Raw genomic sequence first — 26,086 nt, 5'->3', positions numbered from 1 at the left:
ACTCCGGAACTCAATTCCTCTACCAATAAAAGCCAGTACGCCATATGCCTCTTCACTGCACTATTTACCTGGGTGGCAACTTTCAAAGATTTGTGTACATGGACACCAAGATCCCTCTGCTCATCCACACTACCAAGTATCCGACCATTAGCCCAGTACCCCATCTTTTTATTACACTTACCAAAGTGTACACTTACCAAAGTACACTTCACAGCGATCATTCCCTTCAGGAGACCTTAGTCCATTCCACAACCACCAACACCCCCCCGCCACCCGCCCTCCCCCCCCCTTTCCATGACACCTTTCCATGGAACTGCAGACGGTGCAACACCTACCCCTTCGCCACCTCCATGCTCACTATCCAAGGGTCTAAGCAGTCTTTTCAGGTGAAGCAGCATTTCACCTGTATCTCCTCCAATCTTGTGAATTGTATTCGCTACACCCAACGTGGTCCACAACCAAACGCATACTAGGTGACCTCTTTGCAGAAGATTTCCAGTCTGTGTGCAAGCAGGACCTGACTTTCCAAAAGCTAGGCGAAAGTGAGGATGCAGATGCTGGAGATTAGAGTCAAGATGAGAGTGGTGCTGGAAAAGCACAGCAGGTCAGGCAGCATCTGAGGAGCAGGAAAAATCGACGTTTCGGACAGGAGCCCTTCATCAGGAATCCAGTAGCTGGTCAATTTAACACAACATCTTGCTCGCAAGCTCACATGTCTTCCTCAGCCTGCTGCAGTGTTCCAGTGAATCACAGCGCAAACTGGAGGAACAACATCTCACCTTACACCTCATTTTACAGCCTTCTGGACTTAATATTAAGTTCAACACCTTTAAACTGTGAACCATTTCTTTCCTTTCTTTTAGCTTGTTATCATGTCTTCCCCTTCCCCATTCCACTTACTGTCCTTTCAATTCTGGTAGGAAACACACCATTGTTCTGCCATTCTCACATTCCAATCACTAACATCTTCTCTCCACCACCACCATCACTCCCTGACAGCATAAATGCTGTCCCCCCACAATTCACTTCAGCTCTGATGAAGAGTCATCTAAACTTGAAACATTAGTTTGCTCTCTCTCTATGGATGCTACCTGACCCACTGTGATCTCCAGCATTTGTTGTCTTCAGTACAGATTCCAGCATCTGCCGCAATTTGTTCCTACCATCAGCTTTAATGGTTTGAGCACCTCTGCTGACCACAGCCTCTGCAACAAGAGATTAGCCAAAACCATGTCAGCACAATTGTCCTGTCTGGTTTAGTAGCTTTCATTTTGCAACACCCTAGTCCTTCAATCTGCTTGGGTGATGTGGCTATTGAGGTTAAATAGTTGCTAGTCTTTAAAAATGTGAGAGTGAGGCTTGTGGTGGCATGAAATGTCCAAGTGTCAAATATGAGTCCTGATCAATAGAGATTGTTGGCAGGTGATGCTGCAGTGGCAAAATGAAACTCAGCAGGTCTTACAGCATCAGTGGAGAGAGAAACAGCATTTCTGGTCTGGTATGACTATTCTTCAGAACTGAGGATGAGTCATACTGGACTTGAAATGTAAATTTGGGTTTCTCTCTATGCATATATGCTGCCAGACCAGCTGAAAACCAAGCATTTTCTGTGGAGGCTTGTTTCAGATTTCCAGCATCTGAATCCCTGTGCCTTTTTTGGCAGCCTATTATCCACCAGCCAGATGCATGACTAGTTTACCAGAAAGCCGGAAGGGGTTTTGGGCATAGACAAGGTCCAGGTGTGAACGCTACTCAGGTTTCAAGTTACTGCAGTTTGGACTGTTCGGAATCAACATTTGAGTCTAAGTTTAGCTCAGAATTCTTTATCCTCATTCTAACAATTCAGTCTCTGTGCCCAGAACTGGATACAGTCCTCAAGGTACATTATGAAGGTACATCCAGAATTGTGCAGGTTAGGGTGGATTAGCCATACTAAATTGCCCACAGCGTTCAGAGATGTGTAGGTTAGATGCATTAGTCAGGGTAAAAAATGGTATAGGGGAATGGGTCTGCGTGGGTTACTCTTCAGAGGGTTGGTGTGGACTTGTTGGACCGAAAGGCCTGTTTGCACACTGTAGGGATTCTATAACTAAATCACTTTTAATCCACTTTGAGCACAAATTCCTCTTTTTGTGATTTCTAATCAACCTGTTCAGATATGTTATGGCACACCTCTAGAGCAGGTAGGATTTAACCCCGGACTTTTGGCCCAGAGGAAGTGATAAGAGCCTCGGTTTCTTGTTTGCTACAGTTTTGAGTCTAGCTTCAATAATTGCTACTGTTCCACACTTGTGCGCATACAATATTGAACCAGGATTGGTTGAAAAAAAGTATGCAAAATGTGCAGGACAATAGTGGCAATGTGCAGAATTGCAGGGGTAAATTGCATCTTAACCTTACTCACCTTAGAAAGCGAAGTTTAGCAAAAGTACAAATGCTGTTTTAACATGTTAATTGTTATGATTGCTAGACAAACTTCAGCTGGTTCAAAAGTTTGATCCAATTGTAAGTGTAGAGATTCATTCCTTCAAACGAGAACTGAATCAGAGAGATTAAAAACTGCCAAAACCACATACTCCTATGTCTCTTAATCCAAATGTTCTTCCTCCCTCTCTACCTGGATTTGACATTTAATTTATCTGTTTATTTCTCAATTCTTTAATCTCATTGGTAAAGGAGAGTGAATATTGGTACCATGATTCAGAGATCCCTGTAGCCGTCATCAGATTGCTCGCACCTCTTGCAATTTGCATCTTGCGCAGCAAATTTAGTTCCAACTGATGGATGCTGGAAAAGTAGGAAAACTCAAATGAATGTACATCACATGGAAACATCTTTCTCAGTTGTGTAACCAAAGAAATCCCAATCAACTACGCTGCTTTCAAAACCTAAGAGGGGCTACAGCTCATCTACAAACAAGCCAACGCATAGCTGAGTGATTACTTCGGTATATATGGGAAACATTGTATGAAAAAGCTCAAACCTCAATAGTAATTTTAATTTCAAACCCTGGCAGCTTGCTTTGCAAGCTTCCTGACACAATATCTCAAGTAAAATCTATTAACACCTGAAAATGGAGCTAAACTAACCACACTGGATTTTGAAGAAATATTTAAGATACTGTTGTTGAGTTTGAATAAAGGATTTGGACATAAACCATGTGACTGACTGTTCCATGAAGTTCAGTAGAAAAAGTACTAAAAGAAGATTGCCCACAGTTATCTGTAACAGCAAATAGTGATCTTCACAATTGATAAAACCGTTAGTACTTTTCATGTAATTTTTAAAAATTCATTCACAGGATGATGGCATCACTGGCTAGGCCAGCATTTATTGCCCAACCCTAATTACCCAGAGGGCAATTAAGAGTCAACCATATTGTTGTGGGTCTGGAGTCACATGTAGGCCGGACCAAGTGTAAGGATGGCAGTTTCCTACCCCAAAGAACATTAGGTAACTAGATGGGCTTTTTTCTGACAATCGACAATGTATCATTAGACTCTTTAATGCCAGATTTTTATTGAATTCAAATTCCATCAATGCTGTGGCAAGATTCAAACTCAGTTCCCCAGAGCATTACTTGATCCCTGGATTAACAGACTGGTGATAATATCACTTGGCCATCATCTCCCCCTTACTGAGTACTCAAACACAGCATGTGCAAGGAGCAATCTTAAACTGCTCAAAACTTCCTCAAAATCAACTTCAGGAATTCCAAAAAAAAGTGCATAATCATTCCTTAATTCTTAAAATGAAAAAGGAAAGCCATCTGTTCCTCATTGGTCATCTTGGTTATGTCCACTGCACTGAAAGGACTTGCTATGTGAATTTCCTGTAATCAACATTATTCAACTAACAAAGACAGAAATTGCTGGAAAAGTTCAGCAAGTCTGGTGCATCTGTGGAAAGAAATCAAAGTTAGTATTTCGGGTTCAGTGACCCTTTCTCAGAACCGCATCATTCAACTAACTTTATTTCCACATCCCCAGCAAAATCAGAGAACAGCAAAGAGACAGCTGTACCTACACATCTAAATTATTGTGCCTTGCAGTCTGTGATACTGGCTTTGCTGAGTTTATGATATTTTGCTGAATTCAAAAAGGTTAACTTTTGACCAATGACTAATCAGTGTTATCTTGTCTCAGTGAGGGTAACAGAGGAACAAAAAGTGGAACAATAATCCAAAAGTAGTGATAAAACCAGGACAATGGCATGATAGCTAGACATGTGGTCAAAGAAACAGAGTACTTCAAAATAAAACAAATGTCCAGTCTGATGAAGAATCTCATAGATCAATGAGTAATGTCAGAACAAGTGGATCCCTTTGAATTATTTGAAAAGTCATGAATTCACTTGTCTTGTGAATAACAGCTCCACAAGGATGTTCATTTTGTTTATAGATGTTTTTGCTGGTCTACCCCAAGCCCCACTTTTCCCATAGGCCCCATTATTTTATTAAGTGATTTTCTATTAAACAAAGTTTCACTGGAACGCAACTACAGCACGTCCTTAAAATACAGTAGTGAAGGATCACATCTCCCACAACCGTGATTAAGCTTCAAAAAAGTTCTTAATTGGCTGCAAAACAGGTTTGGTAATCTTTCAGTCTTGTAAAGGAGCTATAAAAATGGAACTTCTACCTTTAGTGTCTACTGCAACAGGAAAGCAACTTAAAATGTCTTTACAGTAATATACTGAAATAATTTTAAAACAATTAATGCAAAATTGGTGGAATCAAAACTGTAGCTTCTACCAAAAAACTGAACTCACAAGTAGGACATACAATTACTCAACATATGCAATCAGGACTATTGAGAAGAATTTGTAAGGGTATTCATAAGATTGAATATTGAGCCTAAGGAAGGTGACAAGTTTTTTGTTTAAACACTTCACAATTGTAGTCTTTTATCACGTTTCAGAGATGAGTAATCATCAAAATCAGAGATCTAGCAATTCTAGGTTGTGCGAAGTAGCCTTGATGGTACAGTACACAAGAATAAATGTTTGTAATACCTACCTTTTGATGCCTGTGAAATATTCTATACAGACACTTTGATCAATTTATTACCCAAAAATGTGTTTACCCTGAGACTGTTACTTTGTGAGACAAAAGAAAAGTACTGTGGGTGTAAAACTTAGTTTTGTTTAAACACTTGCATGTTAAGGAAATGACTCGCACAACATACTTTTCCCCAAATTAGGCTAACTACCTGAAAAATCACATATTACCCGCGCTGGTGAAAATGATACGGCTGTTCTGTCAACAGGGAAATTCAGGGTTTTCTTTGATACAAAGGTGGATCTTGCACATCTTCCTTCCATCACCACGGGTTGCAGGTCTCAGCAGGCTGGTTGATTCTTTGCACAGAATTGTCACCAGATGTTTGTTCTTATCCCTTTCTGAGCCCTTCTGGAATATTCTCTGGCTTCAGCCAAAATGGGGTGACTAGGCAGGGGCCACAGCACCCAATGAGGTTAGGCCAAGTCATCCCAGGTGCACATATCACCTTCTCTGTGGTCAATACAAGGTGCCAAGGAGTCTGAAGCTAGGGAATATGCAAACAGAATGTCTTTTCCTTTTGTTCTGTCAGCGTACCTCTTGACAGGTTTTGGGTCATAACGACTTCTATTGTGAAGGTTGAGCACCTCTGTTCAATATGCACAACAGGTCTGGACTGATCCCTGTTGACTTTTGACCTGTAGCAAACTTGGTCTCTTTGCATTTCATCACTGCCTTGCTTGCAGTGTCTTTAATTGAGAGCGTCCAGTTTTATGTTGAGACGACTTGCTTTAGCCATTGCCCACACTATCATCTGATACTGTAATTGTATAAAGAGTTTGTCGATTCAGTTGTAGAGTCAATAAAAAATTGTACACACATCTAGATTATTCATCACCCTAACCTCCTTTCTGTGCTTCTGATTTTCAAGAAGAAAACAAGGTTTGCTACTCCTCTCCAATTCTTCAGTTCAGTCGAACTGGTTTATAACTGGATTTTGGATTAGTGGTGCTGGAAGAGCACAGCAGTTCAGGCAGCATCCGAGGAGCAGCAAAATCGACGTTTTGAGCAAAAGTCCTTCATCAGGAATCTCCTTAGATGCTGCCTGAACTGTTGTGCTCTTCCAGCGCCACTAATCCAAAATCTGGTTTCCAGCATCTGCAGTCATTGTTTTTATCTGGTTTATAACTGGTTCAATCCAGTATCATTTGTATAGCAATTGATAATATTTTCCCTTTATAATGCATGGTGTATGACTGGAAGGATAAATGAAAGTGGGATCTATTACAGGCATTAGATTTGCCCAAGTTCTCCTCTCTGGTGCACCAAGCTGATGCTTCATGCCAGACAATAGACACCATGGAATGTGGGCTTTATAGGTAGAGTGGCCTAGAGTACCCAATTTAAAGAGTAAATGCATAAAAAAAAGGTTAGGTCAGAGTTAGAACACTGTATTCAGTTTTGGACACCCAACATCAAAAAGAGGACATTAAATTTATGGGGGAAGAGAGAGTACTGAGAGATTCCAAATAAACTAGAGAATCTGAGATACTAGAATAGAAAATAATGCAAATGATATTTAAAATTAAGGAGTCTTTTGAGAAAGTAATTAGCAAAAGTCTGGTTTGATTTGTCAGCAATTTGGTAGCTAGAGTAATTTAAGTTGACTGTGGGAAGAATGAAGAGAAAGGTACAGCCATTTCTTAAAAACCCAAATCATACCTGTGCTAACAACAGCAGTGTAAGCAGGATCTGCAATAGGTTTTTATTTAAAAAGAGAAATCAGCTTTCTCTTTATGATAAAGAAACATGGGAAATTATTAACATGATGAGAGTGAGGTGATACTTCCTTCTAGAGTCAACATGAGTAGGATGGGCAGAATGATCTTGATGGTAAAAACATTATGATTTCATGGAGGAGTTTGGATACAGCACCTGGATGAATGGTGTATGAGGGAGAAAGCAGGAACAGTCTATTGAGATGGATGATCATGATGGATAGTAGAACCAGATTTTGGGACTGAACGGCCTCCTCCTGTCTTCTATGTTTCTATGATAACCTGAACTATATTCTGTGAAGGCAGAAACTGAAACAATCATCTGCAGCATCGGCTGGAGGATGTATTATTTCTGGGAAGTTTCTGGGCTTGCACTGAGCATATGGGGCCAAACTTGCTCAGCAGTTTATAATCTCTAATTTTCAGACATGCATACAGATGCAAATTGCTCTATCACTCAGTATGCCAAAGTACACTCACAACCATGTATTGTCATGTGGACACATCTTTGTAATTACGTTCACTTCAGAACTGTCAATGTTCTGTAAGAATGGCATACAACAGCTATTTAATGAAGCAGCTGCTATAATTAAATATGAAAATTAGGATCAGACAACTGAAATCTCTGACACTCATGGATTACGTACACTCACTATTTCCATAATCATAATCTTCTAATTTGCTAAATTGATCATTTACATCCCCTACATTGCAACATGCAATTTATAATTTCCCAATACTTCTGAACTATATGATCAAGAGTCCAGTCAAAATAAACCACCTCAAGAAGTGGCCAACACTTCCAGGGAATACTAAAGTTTCCATGGGTAAATCATATTTCAAAGCATTAGCCTTCTATATGTTGAATTAACCACGTCACTGCCAAAAATGGTTTGCCTATTTGTACATTTTTTGTTGCGATGTTACATTCTACTTGTATAAAATTAAACGTTTTTTAACGAAAAGTTAGGTATGATTCAATTGCTTGAATTCCACGCTTGAAATCCTGTCCATTATAGCTGTGATTGCCTCTGGGTGGAGCTATATAATCTGCTGCAGTCCACACTTTATGACTGTACAGTCATAGACTCATACAGCATGGAAACAGGCCCTTCGGTCCAATTCATCCAAGCAGATCAGGTTTCCTAAACTGAACTAGTCCCACTTGCCTGCATTTGGCCCTTATCCCTCTAAACCTTTACTATTCATACACCTGTCCAAATATCTTTTAAATGTTGTAATTATACCCACCTCTACCACTTCCTCTGGCAGCTTGTTCCACATATGCACCGCCTTCTGTGTGAGAAAGTGGCCTGTCAGGTGCCTATTAAATCCTTCCCCCTCACCTTAAACATATACCCCTCTAGTTTTGGACTCCCCTAACCCTACCTTAGTCTGATCACAGTAGTTTAGGCCTAGCTAACCTCATAGGAGATATGCCAGATGGTGAGGGAATTGCATTACTGGTTAGGGAGCAAATCACAGCTGTGCTGAGGGAGGACACCCTGAAGGGATCTTGAAACAAGGCATTATGGGTAGAGCTCAGGAATAGGAAGGGTGCAGTCACAATGCTGGGATCTTCTACAGACTTCCCAGCAGGAGACAGAAGAAGAGATATGTAGTCAGACTGTGGAAAGATATGAAAGTTAGGGGGTTTGACAAAGGGTCAGTTAGACTCGAAACGTCAGCTCTTTTCTCTCCTTACAAATGCTGCCAGACTTGCTGAGATTTTCCAGCATTTTCTCTTTTTTGGTGAAAATTAGGGGGTTGTTGTGGGTGGTTTTAACTTCTCCCATATTGACTGGAACTCCCTTAGTGTGAGGGTTTGGATGGGGAGCAATTTGTTAGTCTGTACAAATTGGACAGGTTACACCCTCACAGGACTTGGACTGATGTCCTCGAGTGAATGTTTGTTAGAGCGGATGGGGAGGGTTTAAACTAATATGCGAGGGGGATGGGAGCCTATGTAAGGAGTCAGAGGGAGGGAGGGAGCAAGGACAAAAACAAAAAAAAGGTAGAAAAAAAGGGAAGAAAAGTGATTGGCAGAGAAACTGAAGACAAAATTCAAACAGGACTATTGATAAAAATATTGGGAGCAAAACAAAATGTTAAAAAGACAAGCTTGAAGGCTTTGTGCCTTAATACACGGCAAATTTGCAATAAAGTAGATGAACTAATTGCACAAATAGATGTAAACGTGTACAATATAATTGGGATTACGGAGACATGGCTGCAGGGTGTCCAGGAACGGAAACAGAATGTCACAGGGTATTCAGTATTTAAGAAGGACAGGCAAAAAGGAAAAGGTAGTGGAGTGGCATTGCTGGTTAAAAAAAAGAGGAAATTAACACAATAGTGAGAAAGGATATTAGGTTTGACAATGTGGAGTCTGTATAGATAGTGTTGAGAAATACAAAGGGACAAAAAACATTAGAGGGAGTCCAGAACTAGAGGACATAGGTTTCATGTGAGAGGGGAAAGATATAAAAGAGACCTAAGGGGCAACTTTTTCATGCAGAGGGTGGTACCTGTATGGAATGAGCTGCCAGGAGAAGTGGCGGAAGCTGTTACAATTACAGCATATTAAAGGCATCTGGATGGGTATATAAATAGGAAGGCTTGAGAAGGGCATGAGCCAAATGCTGGCAAATGGGATGAGATTAAATTCAGATATCTGGTCGGCATGGACAATTTGGATCAAAGGGTCTGTCTCCATGCTGTACATCTCTATAACTCTAAGACTAGATAGGTAGTTATGGGTCAGTGGTGCTGGAAGAGCACAGCAATTCAGGCAGCATCCGAGGACAGGCAAAATCGACGTTTCGGGCAAAAGCCCTTCATCAGGAATAAAGGCAGAGAGCCTGAAGCGTGGAGAGATAAGCTAGAGGAGGGTGGGGGTGGGGAGAGAGTGGCATAGAGTACAATAGGTCAGTGGGGAAGGAGATGAAGGTGATAGGTCAGGGAGGAGAGGGTGGAGTGGATAGGTGGAAAAGGAGCTGGGCAGGTCGGACAAGTCCGGACAGGTCAGGGGATCGAGTTTCTGGAGGTTAGAAGCTAGGATGAGGTGGGGGAAGGGGAAATGAGGAAACTGTTGAAATCCACATTGATGCCCTGGGGTTGAAGTGTTCCGAGGCGGAAGATGAGGCGTTCTTCCTCCAGGCGTCTGGTGGTGAGGGAGCGGCGGTGGAGGAGGCCCAGCACCTCCATATCCTCGGCAGAGTGGGAGGGGGAGTTGAAATGTTGAGCCACTGGGCGATTTGGTTGATTGGTGCGGGTGTCTCGGAGATGTTCCCTAAAGCGCTCTGGGTGCCAATGGCATATTACTACCCAAAGTTAAAACCACCCCTACTACCTTTTTGTCTGCTACATTTTGGCAAAAAGAACCTGGTCACAAACAATGGAGCTAGAATTAAAAATTGGTAAAAACTTACAATCAAATTTGACTAACTGAATGATCATTTATGGAGTAGAAAATTTACCTAAAAATGGATAAAGGATTAAATATATTTCTAACTATAGTAACAAGAAAGTAACTGTTGTAGTGACGTACTTAATTGAGAAAGTAAATTTGTTCCTTCTTCAGTACAAAGTCCCATTTGCCAGCATTTGGTCCATATCCCTCTAAATATTTCTTATTCATGTACCCATCCAAATGGCTTTTAAATGCTGTAATTGTACCAACCTTCACCACTTCCTCTGACTGTGCAATCCATACACACACCACCCTCTGCGAGAAAACGTTGCTCTCTTAAATCATTCCCCTCTTACCCTAAAATTGTGCCTTCTAGTTTTGGACTCCCCCACCCCTGGGAAAAGACCTTGGCTGTTTACCCTCTCCATGCCCCTCATGATGTTACAAACCTCTGTAAGGTCACCCCTCAGCCCCTGACATGTCAGGGGAAACAGCCCCAGCCCGTTCAGCTTTTTCCTATAGCTCAAACTCTCCTACCCTGAAATCATCTTTGTAAATCTTTTCTGCACCCTTTCATGTTTAACATTTATCCTATATCAGGCAGATCAGCATTGAATAAAGTATTCCAAAAGTGGCCTAACCAATGTCTCTGTACAGCCGCAACATAACATCGCACCTTCCAAACTCAATGCACTGACCAATAAAGGCAAGCTTACCCAATGCCTTCTTTATCACTGTCTACCTGCGATTCCACTTTCGAGGAACTATGAACCTGCACTCCAAGGTCTCTTTGTTCAGCAACACTGCCCAGGATCTTACCATAAAGTGTATAATTCCTGCTCTGAGTTGCCTTTTCAAAATGCAACACCTCACTTATCAAAATTAAACTCCATCTGCCGCTTCTCAGCCCGTCTGATCAAAGTCCTTCTGAGGTATATTCTGAGATCACCTTCTTCACTATATATTACACTGCCAATTTTGGTGTCATCTGCGAACTTACTTACCAATCCTCCTATATTCACATCCGAATCTTGTCAGACTTTACCCTGAAGTTCCTGAAAACATTGAGTTAATTGTGTTTTAGCTGTCTATTTTTTTCCTTTTAAAAATACTACGGATTGAATACACCTCCTCGTTCCTATTATACACAAAATGATCTAAAAAAAAATCCGCAAGAAATCCAAGGTCTTGTAAAGCCCAGAAACATTCTTGATCCTTATCAACATTTCATACTACTACAGTTACTCTGTAACTGAAAGATAATCATCTTTTTTGAAAGAAAAACTGCTGCAGAAATTATTGAATTATCAAAAGCCCCTATTCCATTCTATATTAAAATTGCATTTATATTTAATGTAGCAAATAGTTGTTTTGTGAAAATTTCAACTCCCAGGGTCTTTCCTCTCCAGCCTATCCTGTTGAGTTCCTCAACTTCAGCCGTATGCTGGGGTTAAGAGCTGTTTTTGTTCAGCGTCTTCTGTAGCAATGTGTGTGCAGAAAAACTGGGATCTAAAATTCTCCTGTGGACCACCTCTCACAGACAGTTTCAGAATAAAATAGATCACCATGATCCCTCCCATTTAAAATCTAGTACCATGACCCCCCTCAACTAAAATCTGTGTGGTGGGAGAAATTACTAGAGTGAGAGAGAAGTTACCTCTTTGTACAGAAAAAATAAAGTCTATTTATGTAAATCTTTGAAGTCAATGACAACAACAGTTCCCACTAGCGCTGAGTCATATAGTGTCAACCAAGATTCATACCTGATTGCTGTGGAAGAGGAGACAATTACCCACACAAAAGGAACAAATGTCTTTTCAGACAGAAGAATAGAGAGTCTGTGCACACATTCAAACCACGTGAGGTTGACTATAAACTATTAGTTCACATGTGGTCTAAATTCTACTGAAAAAAGTGCTGAATTCTGCTGTAACTGCAAATGCTCTGCTCAGCACAACATTGCAACATATGCTATGCATGACCTGATTCCACAGTACTGCTGCAGAACTATCAATTCAGCTTTTCCAGTGTCCAAACACTGCTTAAATATTATTGGGGTTTGGAAGCTAAGGTTTTGATGCAATCTGCTCATCAACTCATTTGATTAGCATCACCTATTACCTCTCTTACCCACCAGCTCGCCTCTGAACAAATTCTCAAAATGTTATAGGTAAGTTTATTGTTTTTGACCAGCATATTTATACCCTGAAGTAACGAGCAAGCAACATGGATATTTTTTTTAAAAATCTACTTCAGGATCTACAAATTAAGTAGGTCACTCTGCTACTACAATCAAAACATAGCATAGATACAGAAAAGGAAAAATTTAGATTAGAATGTCTTTCATTTGAAAGGTGATTCTCTTGCAACAACCCTATTTATTGTCATGTTATAACTGTAAAAGTAAATATTTTGCCAGTTATCTGTCGGCAACATTATTATGCCACCCATCTGAAGGTCGCAGCCATTTCGTAATCTTTGAAGTCTTACTTAGAAAAACCATATCATTCTTTGAAGATACTTCTAGGAATTAGTACAATCGCTGTTGATTTAACACTTAAAAGGAAAAGCTATTTTGGAAGTTAAATTTAAAGAATGTTACTTGATTTGGTCAGTGGACAAGTTCAATAATTCCTATTTCTTACAGCATATCAGAAGACTGTGAACACTCAACCACAACAGAAAACAGCCATTTTGAAACCAACTGCAGAAATACAGAATATATATAAACTACTTGTAAAATGGCTGCTGCTAGGAATTCAAAATGAATCACTCTATACTCCGGATGTCCTCTAAAGTGAAATAGGGCAATTTTTATTTCAGTACGTGCACTGAACAGCATTAGAGAAGCTTTACAATCTAAATTATCCGGTATTATGAAAGCACCATTTAATTTTCACTTTTAACAAACCTGTTCAAGAGCTCAAGTATTTTCAGCACTGATCAGCATTGAATGGTATTTACCGCCCTGCATTCTATTGCATTTGCAAACAGTTAGCACTTTATTTGGATTGTATCCAGAAGGATAGTCTAGACAGATCAGAATGCAAATTGTACTAGATACCAAAACACAAATTGTACGGTTAAAAGTGAAAAATTAATTTAAAAACAAAATTGAAGGTTTGGTCTTTCTGTTCACTTCACAATGTATAAATGCATTTAATACCACACAATCCCAAAATTCAAATTCGCCCTAAATGGGCATCGCCTGCTATTGTCTTGATCTCCTAACACATTCAAATTTTAATGCAAAATTATAGTCATACTCCAAATTTTCTGTTGCAATGCCAAGTCAACTGTGAGCGCAAAGATGAATGTCGGTAACTGAATAAAGTCAAACCTTAAAATAAAAGGTAGATGAAGGAAGAATCCCAGGATGCCAATGCTAGTTTGAGCTGTTCATGCTGACGGAATGTGGTTGTCAAAGAAACATGTCGTTATGCAGTAGTTATTGGGAAGCATGTTGTATTCTCAGCAGTGACTAATAGCCAAGCAATTGATTTCATAAACTGTTCATGCTCCAGGTATGTAGGTTGGAAATCAGATAGAAAACAGCTTTCAGTGACGATAATTTAGCGCATCTATTTTTAGTATGACTTCCACCTCTTCACCTCGTACTTAGTGTTGGAGAACAGCAGGCTGGTTAGAATCAAATGAACAATAAGATATGGAATGACACAATTAATATGTGGACTCACAGTTTCGATTATGAATTTACTGTCAAATACAGCACCATAGTCTTTTCAGAGCCATTGAAAACTAAGAGAGAGTGAATGGCAGAGCCTCACAGATGCGCTCATGTTTTAGAAATACATGTCCTGTAAAGCATTTTTTCTGATAAGTCAACATTTTACACAAAAATGGAAAATAGTTTTCTCAAAGGTACTTTTCCTCCTTTTTTTCCTCCAAGATTCACTGCAGATTTTTCTTTTTAAAAGAAAATGACACTTCAAAAGGTTTCTGATGAAAATGCTGCATACCAAAATGCTAAAGGTCATTAAACAACAGCATACTCAGTATTATGCATAACCTTACCTTCTGCTGTTGTTACAATTAAATGTAATAACCCCTCCCCACCCCTATTTCCAGTGCTTATGTACATCAACATAGGATGAATGAGTAAAATAGAATAACTGTGAATTCTGATGAGTAATCAGACACTTTCAATAAACGTCCTTAGCTGAAAACACAGCGAAAATATTTTTTCTTTATAAAAAGCAAGCTGTACGTAAATATCAACCAGGAGAAACATTATGCGCCAGGCATGCTAAAATCTATTTGTGAGGAGAAGAAAAAAGAAAGCATCAAACGTAATACAATATTTTTACAAATTTCAAACAAGAAATTTTTTTTAAAAAACACTGGACAACTGCCGTAATTACCTTTCCAAAAAAAAATATCAAAACTCTCCAGTGCAGGAAGCTGTTGTTGCACTTGTGTTTCTCGCAGAAATGGTGTTCCTGAAAATTCAGATCGTCACCAAGACTGTTCTGTAAAAATAGCCCGTCTGCAAACCTGTGTAAGCTGTTGCGCGAAAACCATTCTCCCAGGGCTCAGAGGCTGACTACTGCAAAGGCCGCCTGTCACACTAGGTGAGAATCAACCCATGATATCACTGCCAAAAAGACGAGTCAGAAACATACAAGCAGTGGTACACAATGTGCACTACTGCTAAAAATAGACTGGTTACATCTGCTATTTGCATCATAAACCTGGATCTACAAATTCAATTCTACAAACTCTGGTAAATACCAACAGAAACGACATTTGGACGGAGAGTTGTCCAGCAGTACCGACTGGCATTACAAATGGGAAATAAATTTTTTTTAAAAACAAACAAAATCTCATTGCAAACAGAGTCACTAAGGGACATGGATGGTATTTCAGTAATCTATTATTTTGAGCTATATTAAGCAATTTTTTAAAAATTAAAAAGCTTTTTTACTTTATGTTGTAATACAGTCCAAACTATACTCACTGGTGCTGTCAAGGCAACGTACTGCATGGTATTTACATACTCACATTTCAAACACAAGGACATCAGACACAGTAATCAATACATGGCACGTTCGTAAAAGAAGCAGTATTAAACCTGTCTGCCATTTTTGGTTTGCAGTAGTAAGCTTAGTCTTGTTGTATACTGCACCATAGCTAGGGAAGGGGGAGGGGCAGCTCACCTTAAATTCAGTAGCTGTCAACTACATGGTGCTGATTCAGATGGATAGGAGGCAACAGTAAAATGCTGTTGTCATGCACTGATGATGCAAGATGAGCCCCGATCACCAAATTAAAAATAAAAGGCAGTGCAACCAAATTCTGCAGTGATGGGAGAACATGCACACCACACGTTTAGCTGGCTGCTTCCTGTCCAGTCAGTCTGCTTTACAGCTCAGTTCGAAAAGCCCAGTTGTAGTTCATCGCAAATGCAGTGCAAAAATAAAAAAGGATGGCAGGAGCATCACCATTAGGTGGAAGTATTTGACAGAAACAGGCAATCCTTGGTCACATTCACCAAATGCAATTTAATACAAATCTTGTACCTTTTGCTGAATTCTGAAGTAAATGTTTGAGCATTGAGATTCTCCCTGAAAAGCAAAAATCTTAAAAACCTTCAGTCCCTCAAATTCTCTGCTGCGATGCTGTATTAATCGGTCTATTTCTGCACCAACAACCACACAGGCAGATCTCTTGTCACATGAGCAGTCATTGGTGTTTACAGAACATATTTAATATGGAAACAGAGAGCATTGCAAATTTTTGCAGGGTTGCACGGCCTCACAACACCCGGGTGCATTGTGAAATTCTACTTCCTTTAGATTATTTTTAAATGATTAGTTTTAAAAAAAAACAAAAAGCAAAGACAATCAAATATAAAGCGCAGATTTTATTTGACATTATGATTGCTTTACTCCTGGTCTGGAGCATGAAAATAATTACTGTATGAAAAATGGTAAAATTTTGTGGCCTAAGTAGCTACTGAGAGAGTTTAGCAACATACATTGGAGGGGGGTGGTGGTGGGGAAAGAGAGGCTTCTCAAAAAAATGTTTCCCACCCAGTTCTCAATTGCCATGTTATTATAGCTGTAATCTTCTTTAGGTTAATGCCATAATAGCAGTGATGCAACTGAGCATTTAATTAACTATATGTTGTCAAGGAGGAAAAATACACATATCAAAAACATTGGCTGATATTACGTTGAAAAGGCTGACATTTCCTCAAAACTGGTCAATTGAAAATCAGTTTCAATGTCCAAATTCCCTCTTTGTGGGCAACTCAGTTTCCCTTTCAAGAGTGGCTAATCACTACTTGTATCTGCTTTGAGTTACCTCCCTCCTTTACATTTCGCATTGGCACATTTGTTTTCATAAACAAAGCAGCACAGAACTCCACCCAGTGTTATGTATTTAACGTTGTTTCATTTTGCTTCAATAATTATTCCTGAACTCTAGAAGTGCAAGGTGAGAATCGATGTTGTAAGAATTGATGTCAACAGTCCCGTGTAACAACAGTGGGGGATATTCCTGGATACCAGCTTGGTTTTCCTGAACACGTCACCAAACCCAAAACGCGACTTTAGTTTAGATACTACCTACCCCCTGAAACAACGGATTAGCATTGCATCATTTCCATTTGCCAGAAGCAAAGTCTTATTGGCTGATAGTCAGTTGATGGTAATTTCTGTAATACAACAATGACCAAAAACAGCTTAAACATTCAAATGCAGAGCTCAGTAATCATTAGGCTTAGACGCATAGTGGTCTTTAGGATTAATGTAAAACCACTTTCCCAGTGAAGTATCCATAGTGTTAGAAGGCAGCCTGCCTCAAAGTGTTTACAATAAAAGGAATGCAGTAACCATTACTGCTTGTATCGCAATGTTATTTTCCTTTCAAAGACTTTTTGTACAAAATGTTGATAGTTTTCACAGTGAAAAGGGACAAGGACAAATCCAGAGACACAGCAGGAATGTTACTCAGAGCGGTGGCCCAGATATGGGCAAAGTATCTTGATAGTTCTACCGCGATATCAACTTATGGCGTCCTGTTACTGGAGACACCTGACTTGTCCTTCTACTTTTTTGCTACATCCACATGTAAACCAGTCTTTTAAAAATATTATCTGCCATCTTACGTGGAGGCCGAAAGTGCAAATGTTCAGGTAGACCTCTTCCTTCACTTGGCCAAACCCAGGGCGCTAACATTCATAGATATACTTGGAGAGCTTTTACCCCTAGTTCTTGAGACCACAGCTTTACATTTAGGAGCACAGCTAATGGAATGAGAACCATTCATCTATAATGTAAAACTAGTTTGAGAGGAAAGTAAAGCATAAACTGATTTATGGCCCTCAATCCCTGGTTAGAGCTAACCCAGATCAGAAACATTCCTTTTATAATCCCTCTCACTTAAGTTTACTCAGATCTCAAAACACTTATTTTCAAGTTAGATAGCTAAATAAATCTTTGGTGAATATTACCTTCTTCCAAATAGCTTGCCTTTTTTTAAAAAAAGGCGTTAGCTAGGCCATAAAGTATCCCAGATATAATAAAAAAGGGTCTGGGACATGATTTTCGAAAACATGCTCCCAATTTAAAGAGTCTCGAGAGAGGTAATTTATGCAATTACATACGGAAGGCTACATGAAACGATTGGTGAAGGTGAGGACTGCAGATGCTGGAGATTAGAGTCAAGTGTGTGGTGCTGGAAAAGCACAGTAGGTCAGGCAGCATCTGAAGAGCAGGAAAAATTGACGTTTCGTGCAAAGGCCCTTCATCAGGAATGAGGCTGGGAGCCTTGGGGATGGAGAGATAAATGGGAGGGGAGTGGGGCTGGGGGGGGGAAGGTAGCTGAGAGTGCGATAGGCGGACGGAGGTGGGGATAAAGGCGATAGGTCGGAGAGAAGGGTGGTGCAGGAAGATGGACAGGTAGGACAGGTCATGAGGATGGTGCTGAGCTGGAAGGTTGGAACTGGGGTAAGGTGGGGGGAGAGGAAATAAGGAAACTGGTGAAATCCACATCGATGCCCTGGGGTTGAAGTGTTCTGAGGTGGAAGATGAGGTGTTCTTCCTCCAGGCATCGGGTGGTAATGGAGTGGCAATGAAAGTGATTGGTCAACTTTTACAATTTTATTGTTAAACAGAAATTAACATTTAATACAGAGTGATTGGTATACAGTACTGTAGTAATACAGAGTGATTGGTATACAGTACTGTAATACGAAAGACCATCAAAGAAACTATTTTACTTCCCAATGTCGAATCTTATTACTGATTATGTTGTTACTTTATATTCCAAGGTCTTCCCTCTCAGTTATGACACAAAATATTCCACCAGAGGTGGTGATGTTTGAGGACAAGACTTCTAATTTTTCAATAAATAGATTCCTAAGTTTATACTGTTCTTAATCTAGTTCTTTCATACACCGAGTTCTGGGGGTTACCTTGTGGAGATTTGTTTCTCTTCCCACTAACTAGAGCAGGTTTTATCATTCACTGTAATTCTAAATTATTCCATGGTTGAGAATGCCTCATCATGAAGTCTCATTGTAAAGTCAAAGTGTTTGTAGTTTTTATAGTAATGCTTTACCTTGGGTTACTTATTAGGTTTTATCCTAACAAGCTTTTAGAAAAAAGTTCAGTAGCCTCCTCTTTCTCTTTTGGGTCACTTTAAGATCACATAACATCTGTCTCTTATTTGATGATGTTCCATTTCATGATTGATCATTTGTACTTGAATTGATAATGGTTCTACCCTGTACCAACTTGAGCAGAGTTTGGTATGTGTTAGGCTTGAAGGCTTCTTACATTTTTAAAAATGAATTCACAAGGATTATCGATACCAGTCTGTTCCATATACAATTTAATTGATGGCGTATGAATAATATCCAGGTATCTTCTTGACCTTTTCAGCTTAAAAGGGTAACTTTAAAAAAATTCCAATGAAGCAAAAAATTCTCTTTAACTAGAAAAGGAACCAGAGTTATTAATCCATGGTTTTTAAAAAAGGAATCCATGGACTCTTTCACTTAATCTTTTACCCATAAAAAGGAAAGCTTGAAAGAGAGCTCAACGAATGGAAGAAAGGAAACCAATTGTTAGAGTCATAAAATCATTCAGGTTCCATCAAATAGGAGAGAGAAGCCAAATGGATGGCTAACAGTTTGCCCAAATCCCTTAAGTGCATTATGGAAAACAATCAGAATCCATTGGAACAGATCAATATTCCCTCTAGACAATGTGGCCACACAACTGTTTAGAAGCTCCTTGCAGACTGATCAGTGTGCACATAGGCTTCCAATTCTGAAAGCTGCAGCTGTGCACAGGCCTCAGAGATCCACACAGCAGCAAGAAGAATTAGAGGGAACCTAGGAGCAGATGTGCAACAGTCTGTGAAAATCACCAGCAAGACTGCAGAAAGTTCAGAGTCAGGGTTTAACTTTGAAATACAAGCAGAAACAGAAATGAAACTCACAGATGCCCTTTGTTCATTGCTGCAGTCCAAATAAGAGAGACTGATGATGTAACATTACGATTCAGTTGTCGGGCCAAGGGAAAATAACCTTTGTGGAGATTTGTTTCTCTTCCCACTAACTATAGCAGGTTTTATCATTCACTGTAATTCTAAATTATTCCATGGTTGAGAATGCCTCATCATGAAGTCTCATTGTAAAGTCAACGTGTTTGTAGTTTTTATAGTAATGCTATAACTTGGGTTTATTGGTTACTTATTTTCATTGTGTTTTATCCATCACCCTAACCTCCTTACTGTACTTCTGAATCTCTAAAAGAAATCTAGATTTGCCACTGCTTTCCAATTCTACAGGACAGCACAGCTGGTTTATAATTTTCAGACGTTCAAGAACTGGTTCAATCCAATATTATCAATTGCCATACGGATTTCCCTTTGTGAATACATGGGGTATGATTGGAAGGATAAATGAAAGTGGGATCTATTACAGGCATTAGATTTGCCCAAGTTCTCCTCTCTGGTGCACCTAGCTGATGCTTCATGCCAGACAATACACACCATGGAGTGTGGGCTTTATAAGTGGAATGGCCTAGAGTACCCAATTTAAAGAGTTAATGTAAGAAAGATTATGATTTGGAGATGCTGGTTTTGATCTGGGGTGTACAAAGTTAAAAATCACACAACACCAGTTATTGTCCAACAGGTTTATTTGTAAGCACTCACTTTTGTCAAGGGCCACAAGTCGGCTGATGTGCAATAGCATTCCCGCATGAAAAGGTGTCCTGCACAAGGTATCTACCCAGAGAGTTCAACCTCTACACAACACAAATCCTGTGGGGACTGGAGATGGGTGACTGCAAAGAATTGAGAGATTTTGAAGTCCCTAGCTTCAGACCAACACATAGATGATGAAGTTTGACAGTCATTTCAATCTTGGAATAAGAGAGCGTTTCAGCTGATTTTACAACTGAGCAGCTTACTCAGAATTCTCTCTGTTCATCCTGTATGGGAAAAGGGGCTAGAAAACAATCTGTTCAATCACCAACTTGACTGGAAAGCCACATCCACCAGGCTTAACCACCTGCAGTCGGAAAATCAAAATGAAATTCAAATGTCAGAAGCTGGCATGAACGAACCTTTATGGATAAAGAGCAGAACAATCTTCCAAAATGGAGAACTGCCTTTGTTTCCTATGAACTCAATGCATCCCTCCATTAAGATCAACAGAGAATTCTCCGAAGTATTTAACATTTCCCCTACCTAGCAAGCTACCTCTCATCTAAGGCTGGCATTAACACAGAGAGGAGAAAGTGAGGACTGCAGATGCTGGAGATCAGAGCTGAAAATGTGTTGCCGGAAAAGCGCAGCAGATCAGGCAGCATCCAGGGAACAGGAGAATCGACGTTTCGGGCATAAGCCCTTCTTCAGGATCCAACTTCACATCCAATCTGTGAGTACCATCTTTGGAAACCTCAGGATGACAGCCTTTGACAACCTGACATTTGCACTGATACTAAAGATAGTTATCCTTCCGGCTCTTCTATATGGTTCTGAAACTTGGACTATGTACAGATGCCATTTCAAAGACCCTTATAGAGTCATAGAGATGCACAGCATGGAAACAGACCCTTTGGGTCAACCTGTCCATGCCGACCAGATATCCCAATCCAATCTAGTCCCGTCTGCCAGCACTCAGCCCATATCCCTCCAAACCCTTCCTATCCATATACCCATCCAAATGCCTCTTAAATGTTGCAATTGTACCAGCCTCCACTACTTCCTCTGGCAGCTCATTCCATACATGTACCACCCACTGTGAGTAAAAGTCTGCATCAGCTGGGGGTGACTGGCTTGCTAGCGTGTGCATCCTTGAAGCAAACAACAGCACCTGCATCGAGTTCGTGATCATCCAAAACCAACTCCCCCGGGCTGGACACATGTTTCGGAAGGCAGAGTTCTGAATACCAATGCAAATCATCTTCGCCCAGCTCGAGGAAGGCAATTGAGCAACAGGAAGACAAAGGAGGTGTCTCAAAGATTCCCTAAAAGCTTCCCTCATGCAATGCAACAATATCAATGCATCGGAGACCCTTGTTCAGAAGAAACGGACTTGGAGGAACCTGTTGTATGAAGGGACAGAAATTCTTTGAAAACACCAGTCAGCCAGAGGAAGTACAGAAAAAAACGAACTGAAGAAAGGAATTCCAACAGTCTGCAGGTCATGGACCACTTCCACGTCCTGGAAACACCTGCCAAATGCATGATTGGAGACGCAGCTCTAGGATTGGATTCATCAACAACACATGGACCCAAAGGACATGTGACCAGTGACACAGGCGTTTCTGGGTGGACAATCACACTCATTAATGAGTGATTGCTAACAACGAGTCCAGAAGATATTGTAAAGTTGAACTATTCACTCAAAATCAAGAATGCCCCCTCAATTGCAGACAGCTAATCAAAATTCTCATTTATCCAAGAGGTGAAAGACTTCACAACTTCAGCATTCATCACACCATGTTTTGTTTGCTGCTAAATGGATTCCTCAAAGAACAGTGTATGACAATGGAACCCAATTCATCTCTAGAGAATTAAAGAAATTCACAATGAACAGGTTTGTCATCATCACCGTTTTGCCAGAGGAGACATGGTTTTGTGGGAAAGGATGTCCAGATGATCAGGAGAAACCCCCGCCCCCAAAAAAAGCAGGAGATGTGTGCAGTTCTGGTCACCCTGTTACAGGAAGGGCAATTTATATTATTAAACTGGGGAGGGTGCAGAAACTTTTTACCAGGATGTTGCTGGGATTGGAGGATTTGCGTTATAAAGATAGGCTGAGAGCTTTTTCCACTAGAGCATAGGAGGTTGAGGAGTGACATCATAGAGCTTTATAAAATCATGAGAGGCATAAGTAAGGTGAATAGCAAAAGGTCTTTTCCCTAAGGATGGGGAGTTCAAAACTAGGGGCATATTTTTAAGGTAAGGGGAGAAAGATTTAAAAAGGACACAAGGAGCAACTTTTTTTGTTTTACACAGCATGATTCATGTGTGGAATGAACTGCAAGAGGAAGTGGTAGGTGCAGTTGCAGTTACACTGTTTATAAGACATTTGGATAGGTACATGAATAGGAATGGTTTGGAGGGATATGAGCCAAATGCAGGTAAGTGGGACAAGTTTAGTTTGGGAACTGAATTGGCCTGAAGGGTCTGTGGTGATAAAGCACAACAAGTCAGGCAACATCCGAGGAGCAAGAGAGTTGACGTTTTGGGCAGGGCCATGTTGTATGACTCTATAGCTCGAAAAGGAAAACCCCAAACCTCATTCAGTTGTCATTCCAATGTGCTTGTCTCAAGGCAGGAACTCAATAGTGTTCAGAACTGAGTGTTTGCTGGAAAGCCGAATCAGTCCTTGCCTTTCCAAATACATGTACATCCTGTCCCTCAGGATTCCCTCCAACAACTTGCCCACTACCGAGGTCAGGCTCACTGGTCTATAGTTCCCTGGATTGTCTTTACCGCCCTTCTTAAACAGTGGCACCACGTTTGCCAACCTCCAGTCTTCCGGCACCTCACCTGTGACTATCGATGATACAAATGTCTCAGCAAGAGGCCCAGCAATCACTTCTCCAGCTTCCCACAGAGTTCTCGTACACCTGATCAGGTCCTGGGGATTTATCCACCTTTAACCGTTTCAAGACATCCAGCGCTTCCTCCTCTGTAATCTGGACATTTTGCAAGATGTCACCATCTATTTCCCTACAGTCTATATTTTCCATATCCTTTTCCACAGTAAATACTGATGCAAAATATTCATTTAGTATCTCCCCTACTTTCTGTGGTTTCACACAAAGGCCGCCTTGCTGATCTTTGAGGGCCATCAATTGAGCCAAGAAAATATAAAACAACAGCCAAGCAAGATTCTCCCTGTTAGGCAGCTAGAATGAAAGACAGACAGCAACTCACTGCTGCACCGTTAAGAGGAGATCAGCAAGTCAACAAGCATGTCAAATCACTACTGATTTGCCTAAAGGACAGACTGTATTTATGTAGGATCTAAACCTGAAAACCTGTCACTCAGAATCATAGAGTCACACAGCACAGAAATCTGGTGTTGTGTGATTTTTAATTTTAAATAACCAATGAGACAATATTACCAGGTTCCTCAAACAGTGTGACATCAGCATCACCTGGATTTGACAGAATTAACAACATTAAGCAGGACTTCTATAACATCAAGAACACCACACACTCTGCCAATGCAGTTTGCTAACTCCTCTTGGAGAGTGGTGAAAGCCAAATCCATGAGATGCAGATACAGTAATGTTTGAATATTTTCAGAAAAGAAAGACAGATGTTACTCATTTGGCCGCTGCTGAGTTACCAAGTGACACACCCTACAACAGGAATAGGATTTTCCTCCTCTCCTTGAGCAAGTCATAGCTCCAAACCACTCAGAAAGCAAGCCCTCCTAAAAAGCACTTAGTTTTCTCCCAATACCAGGATTCTTTATATTTTTCCTGTTCTTTAATCCACTACTTGCCACAATGGTGACACCTTAGTCCACTCTCAACAAGGCAGGTTGTAGGAGTGCCCAGGGCAATGTCATTCCAGCAGTGGCAAAACAGCAAGAGTTCAAGAGAATGGAAGCTTTTCGTGGCCATTGACTCTGTCAATATACAATTCACAACCTCTACCATAAACACTAATTTATGAAATTACCATTTTCTAGCAAATGGTCTCCAGATCTTTCATCCTTTCCAGAGGGCTTGACTGGGTAGATATGGAAAGATTGCTTCCTCTTGTGGAGGGTTGGGGGTTAGGAAGTCTACAGTCACAGTGTATAATCTCAGGGCAAGGAGTCACAAATTTAAGATAGAGATGGGGAGGAAGTTCTTCTCTCCAACAGGACCGAATCTGTGAAATTCTTTACCACAGAGGGCTATCGAGGCTGAGACGTTAAGTACATTCAAGGCTGAAATAGATTTTTTTTTAAATCAGTAAGGGAATCAAGGATTATAGAGATAGAGATAAAGCAGGAATAATCAGAGGATTATCAGATCATAGAAACAGGAGCAAGCACTTCTCTGCCATTCAATCTGATCACAGCTGATTATCCAACTCAGGCCTCTGTTCTTATTGTCACCCATCCTTCCTGAAGACATGATCATCCATGACCTCACTGAACAGTGGGGGAGGGGGGTTTGGCTGAATGACCTACTCTGCTCCTATACCTAATGGTCACATGGACAAGAGGACCATCATCTTGTTGCACATTGCCATGCCTTTACAATTTGGATTCCTGATAAAAACAACACTTGGGCCTAGGGCTCATATTTACCAGTTTGAGGCACAGTCTTGAGATTTTAATCATTTTGGAGTTGTCAGACTGATTAAAGATCAGTTACCCACCATTTCTAATTACTTGGTTTTCATGTACTCAACCCAGAATCTGACACTGTAACCTAGCTCCATTTTGTTGCTTATTTCAGATTTGAACCAGGTTTATTTTCTTTACTCGTAGAGTTCCCCCGCCCCCCCAAATTTACTTATTACATAGAACAGTACAGCATGCGAGCAGACCTTACAGCCCACCATGTCTCTAACAACCAGGATGCCATTCTAAACTAACCTCATCTGCCTGCATATGGTCTCCCTATTCTCTGTCTACATGACGGTCAGCTGCAGAGATAGTTTATGCTCGGCCAACATGATTAACCCCTAGAAGGTGTACACCTCTGTGTATTGGGGGAGCAAATTCAGAACTACTTGAAACAGTTAACCCTTTCTCTGAAGTTTCTTCACTCGCTGAGGAAGAAACTAAAGCCTCCCAACATCCACGAGTAAACCCAGGGGATTATGTGCTGGTCAAAAATTGGGAAAGAAACCAGGTCAACGCTGGAGCAGCCCCTTTCAAATCTTGCTAACACCACAATTCTCAGTTAAAATTGAAGGACGCTCAAATTGGGTTCATCTATGTACATGTACCTGTATTTGGAAAGACAAGGACTGATTCGGGATAGTCAACATGGCTTTGTGCATGGGAAATCATGTCTCACAAACTTGGTTGAGTTTTTTGAAGAAGTAACAGAGAAGATTGATGAGGGCAGAGCAGTAGATGTGATCTATATGGACTTCAGTAAGGCGTTCGACAAGTTCCCCCTAGGAGACTGATTAGCAAGGTTAGATCTCATAGAATACAGGGAGAACTAGCCATTTGGATACAGAGCTGACTCAAAAGGTAGAAGACATAGGATGGTGGTGGAGGGTTGTTTTTCAGATTGGAGGCCTGTGACCAGTGGAGTGCCACAAAGATCGGTGCTGGGCCCTCTACTTTTTGTCATTTACATAAATGATTTGGATGCGAGCATGAGGTACAATTAGTAAGTTTGCAGATGACACCAAAAGTGGAGGTGTAGTGGACAGCGAAGA

The 26,086-nt window shown here is 40.5% G+C and overlaps 1 protein-coding gene across 13 annotated transcripts in view; it reads right to left on the bottom strand.

The window, feature by feature from the left end:
• zbtb38 (zinc finger and BTB domain containing 38) overlaps positions 1 to 26,086 on the bottom strand; it is a 140,693-nt gene that overhangs the window by 40,539 nt on the left and 74,068 nt on the right. For 4 of the 13 annotated variants that reach the window (XM_043702815.1, XM_043702816.1, XM_043702819.1 and 1 more), the window contains one exon: positions 2,695 to 2,787. The exons of 1 other annotated variant lie outside the window; for it this stretch is intronic. In XM_043702815.1, the coding sequence (XP_043558750.1) occupies positions 2,695 to 2,697 (3 nt within the window). In that variant the 5' untranslated portion in view covers positions 2,698 to 2,787. 8 more of the 13 variants (XM_043702821.1, XM_043702820.1, XM_043702822.1 and 5 more) reach the window with 8 other exon arrangements.

This window comes from Chiloscyllium plagiosum, chromosome 13 (genome assembly GCF_004010195.1).
Source record: "Chiloscyllium plagiosum isolate BGI_BamShark_2017 chromosome 13, ASM401019v2, whole genome shotgun sequence".
NCBI lineage: Eukaryota > Metazoa > Chordata > Chondrichthyes > Orectolobiformes > Hemiscylliidae > Chiloscyllium > Chiloscyllium plagiosum.
Note: the sequence above shows the minus strand (reverse complement) of the source record. Positions and strands in the feature narration are given on the sequence as shown.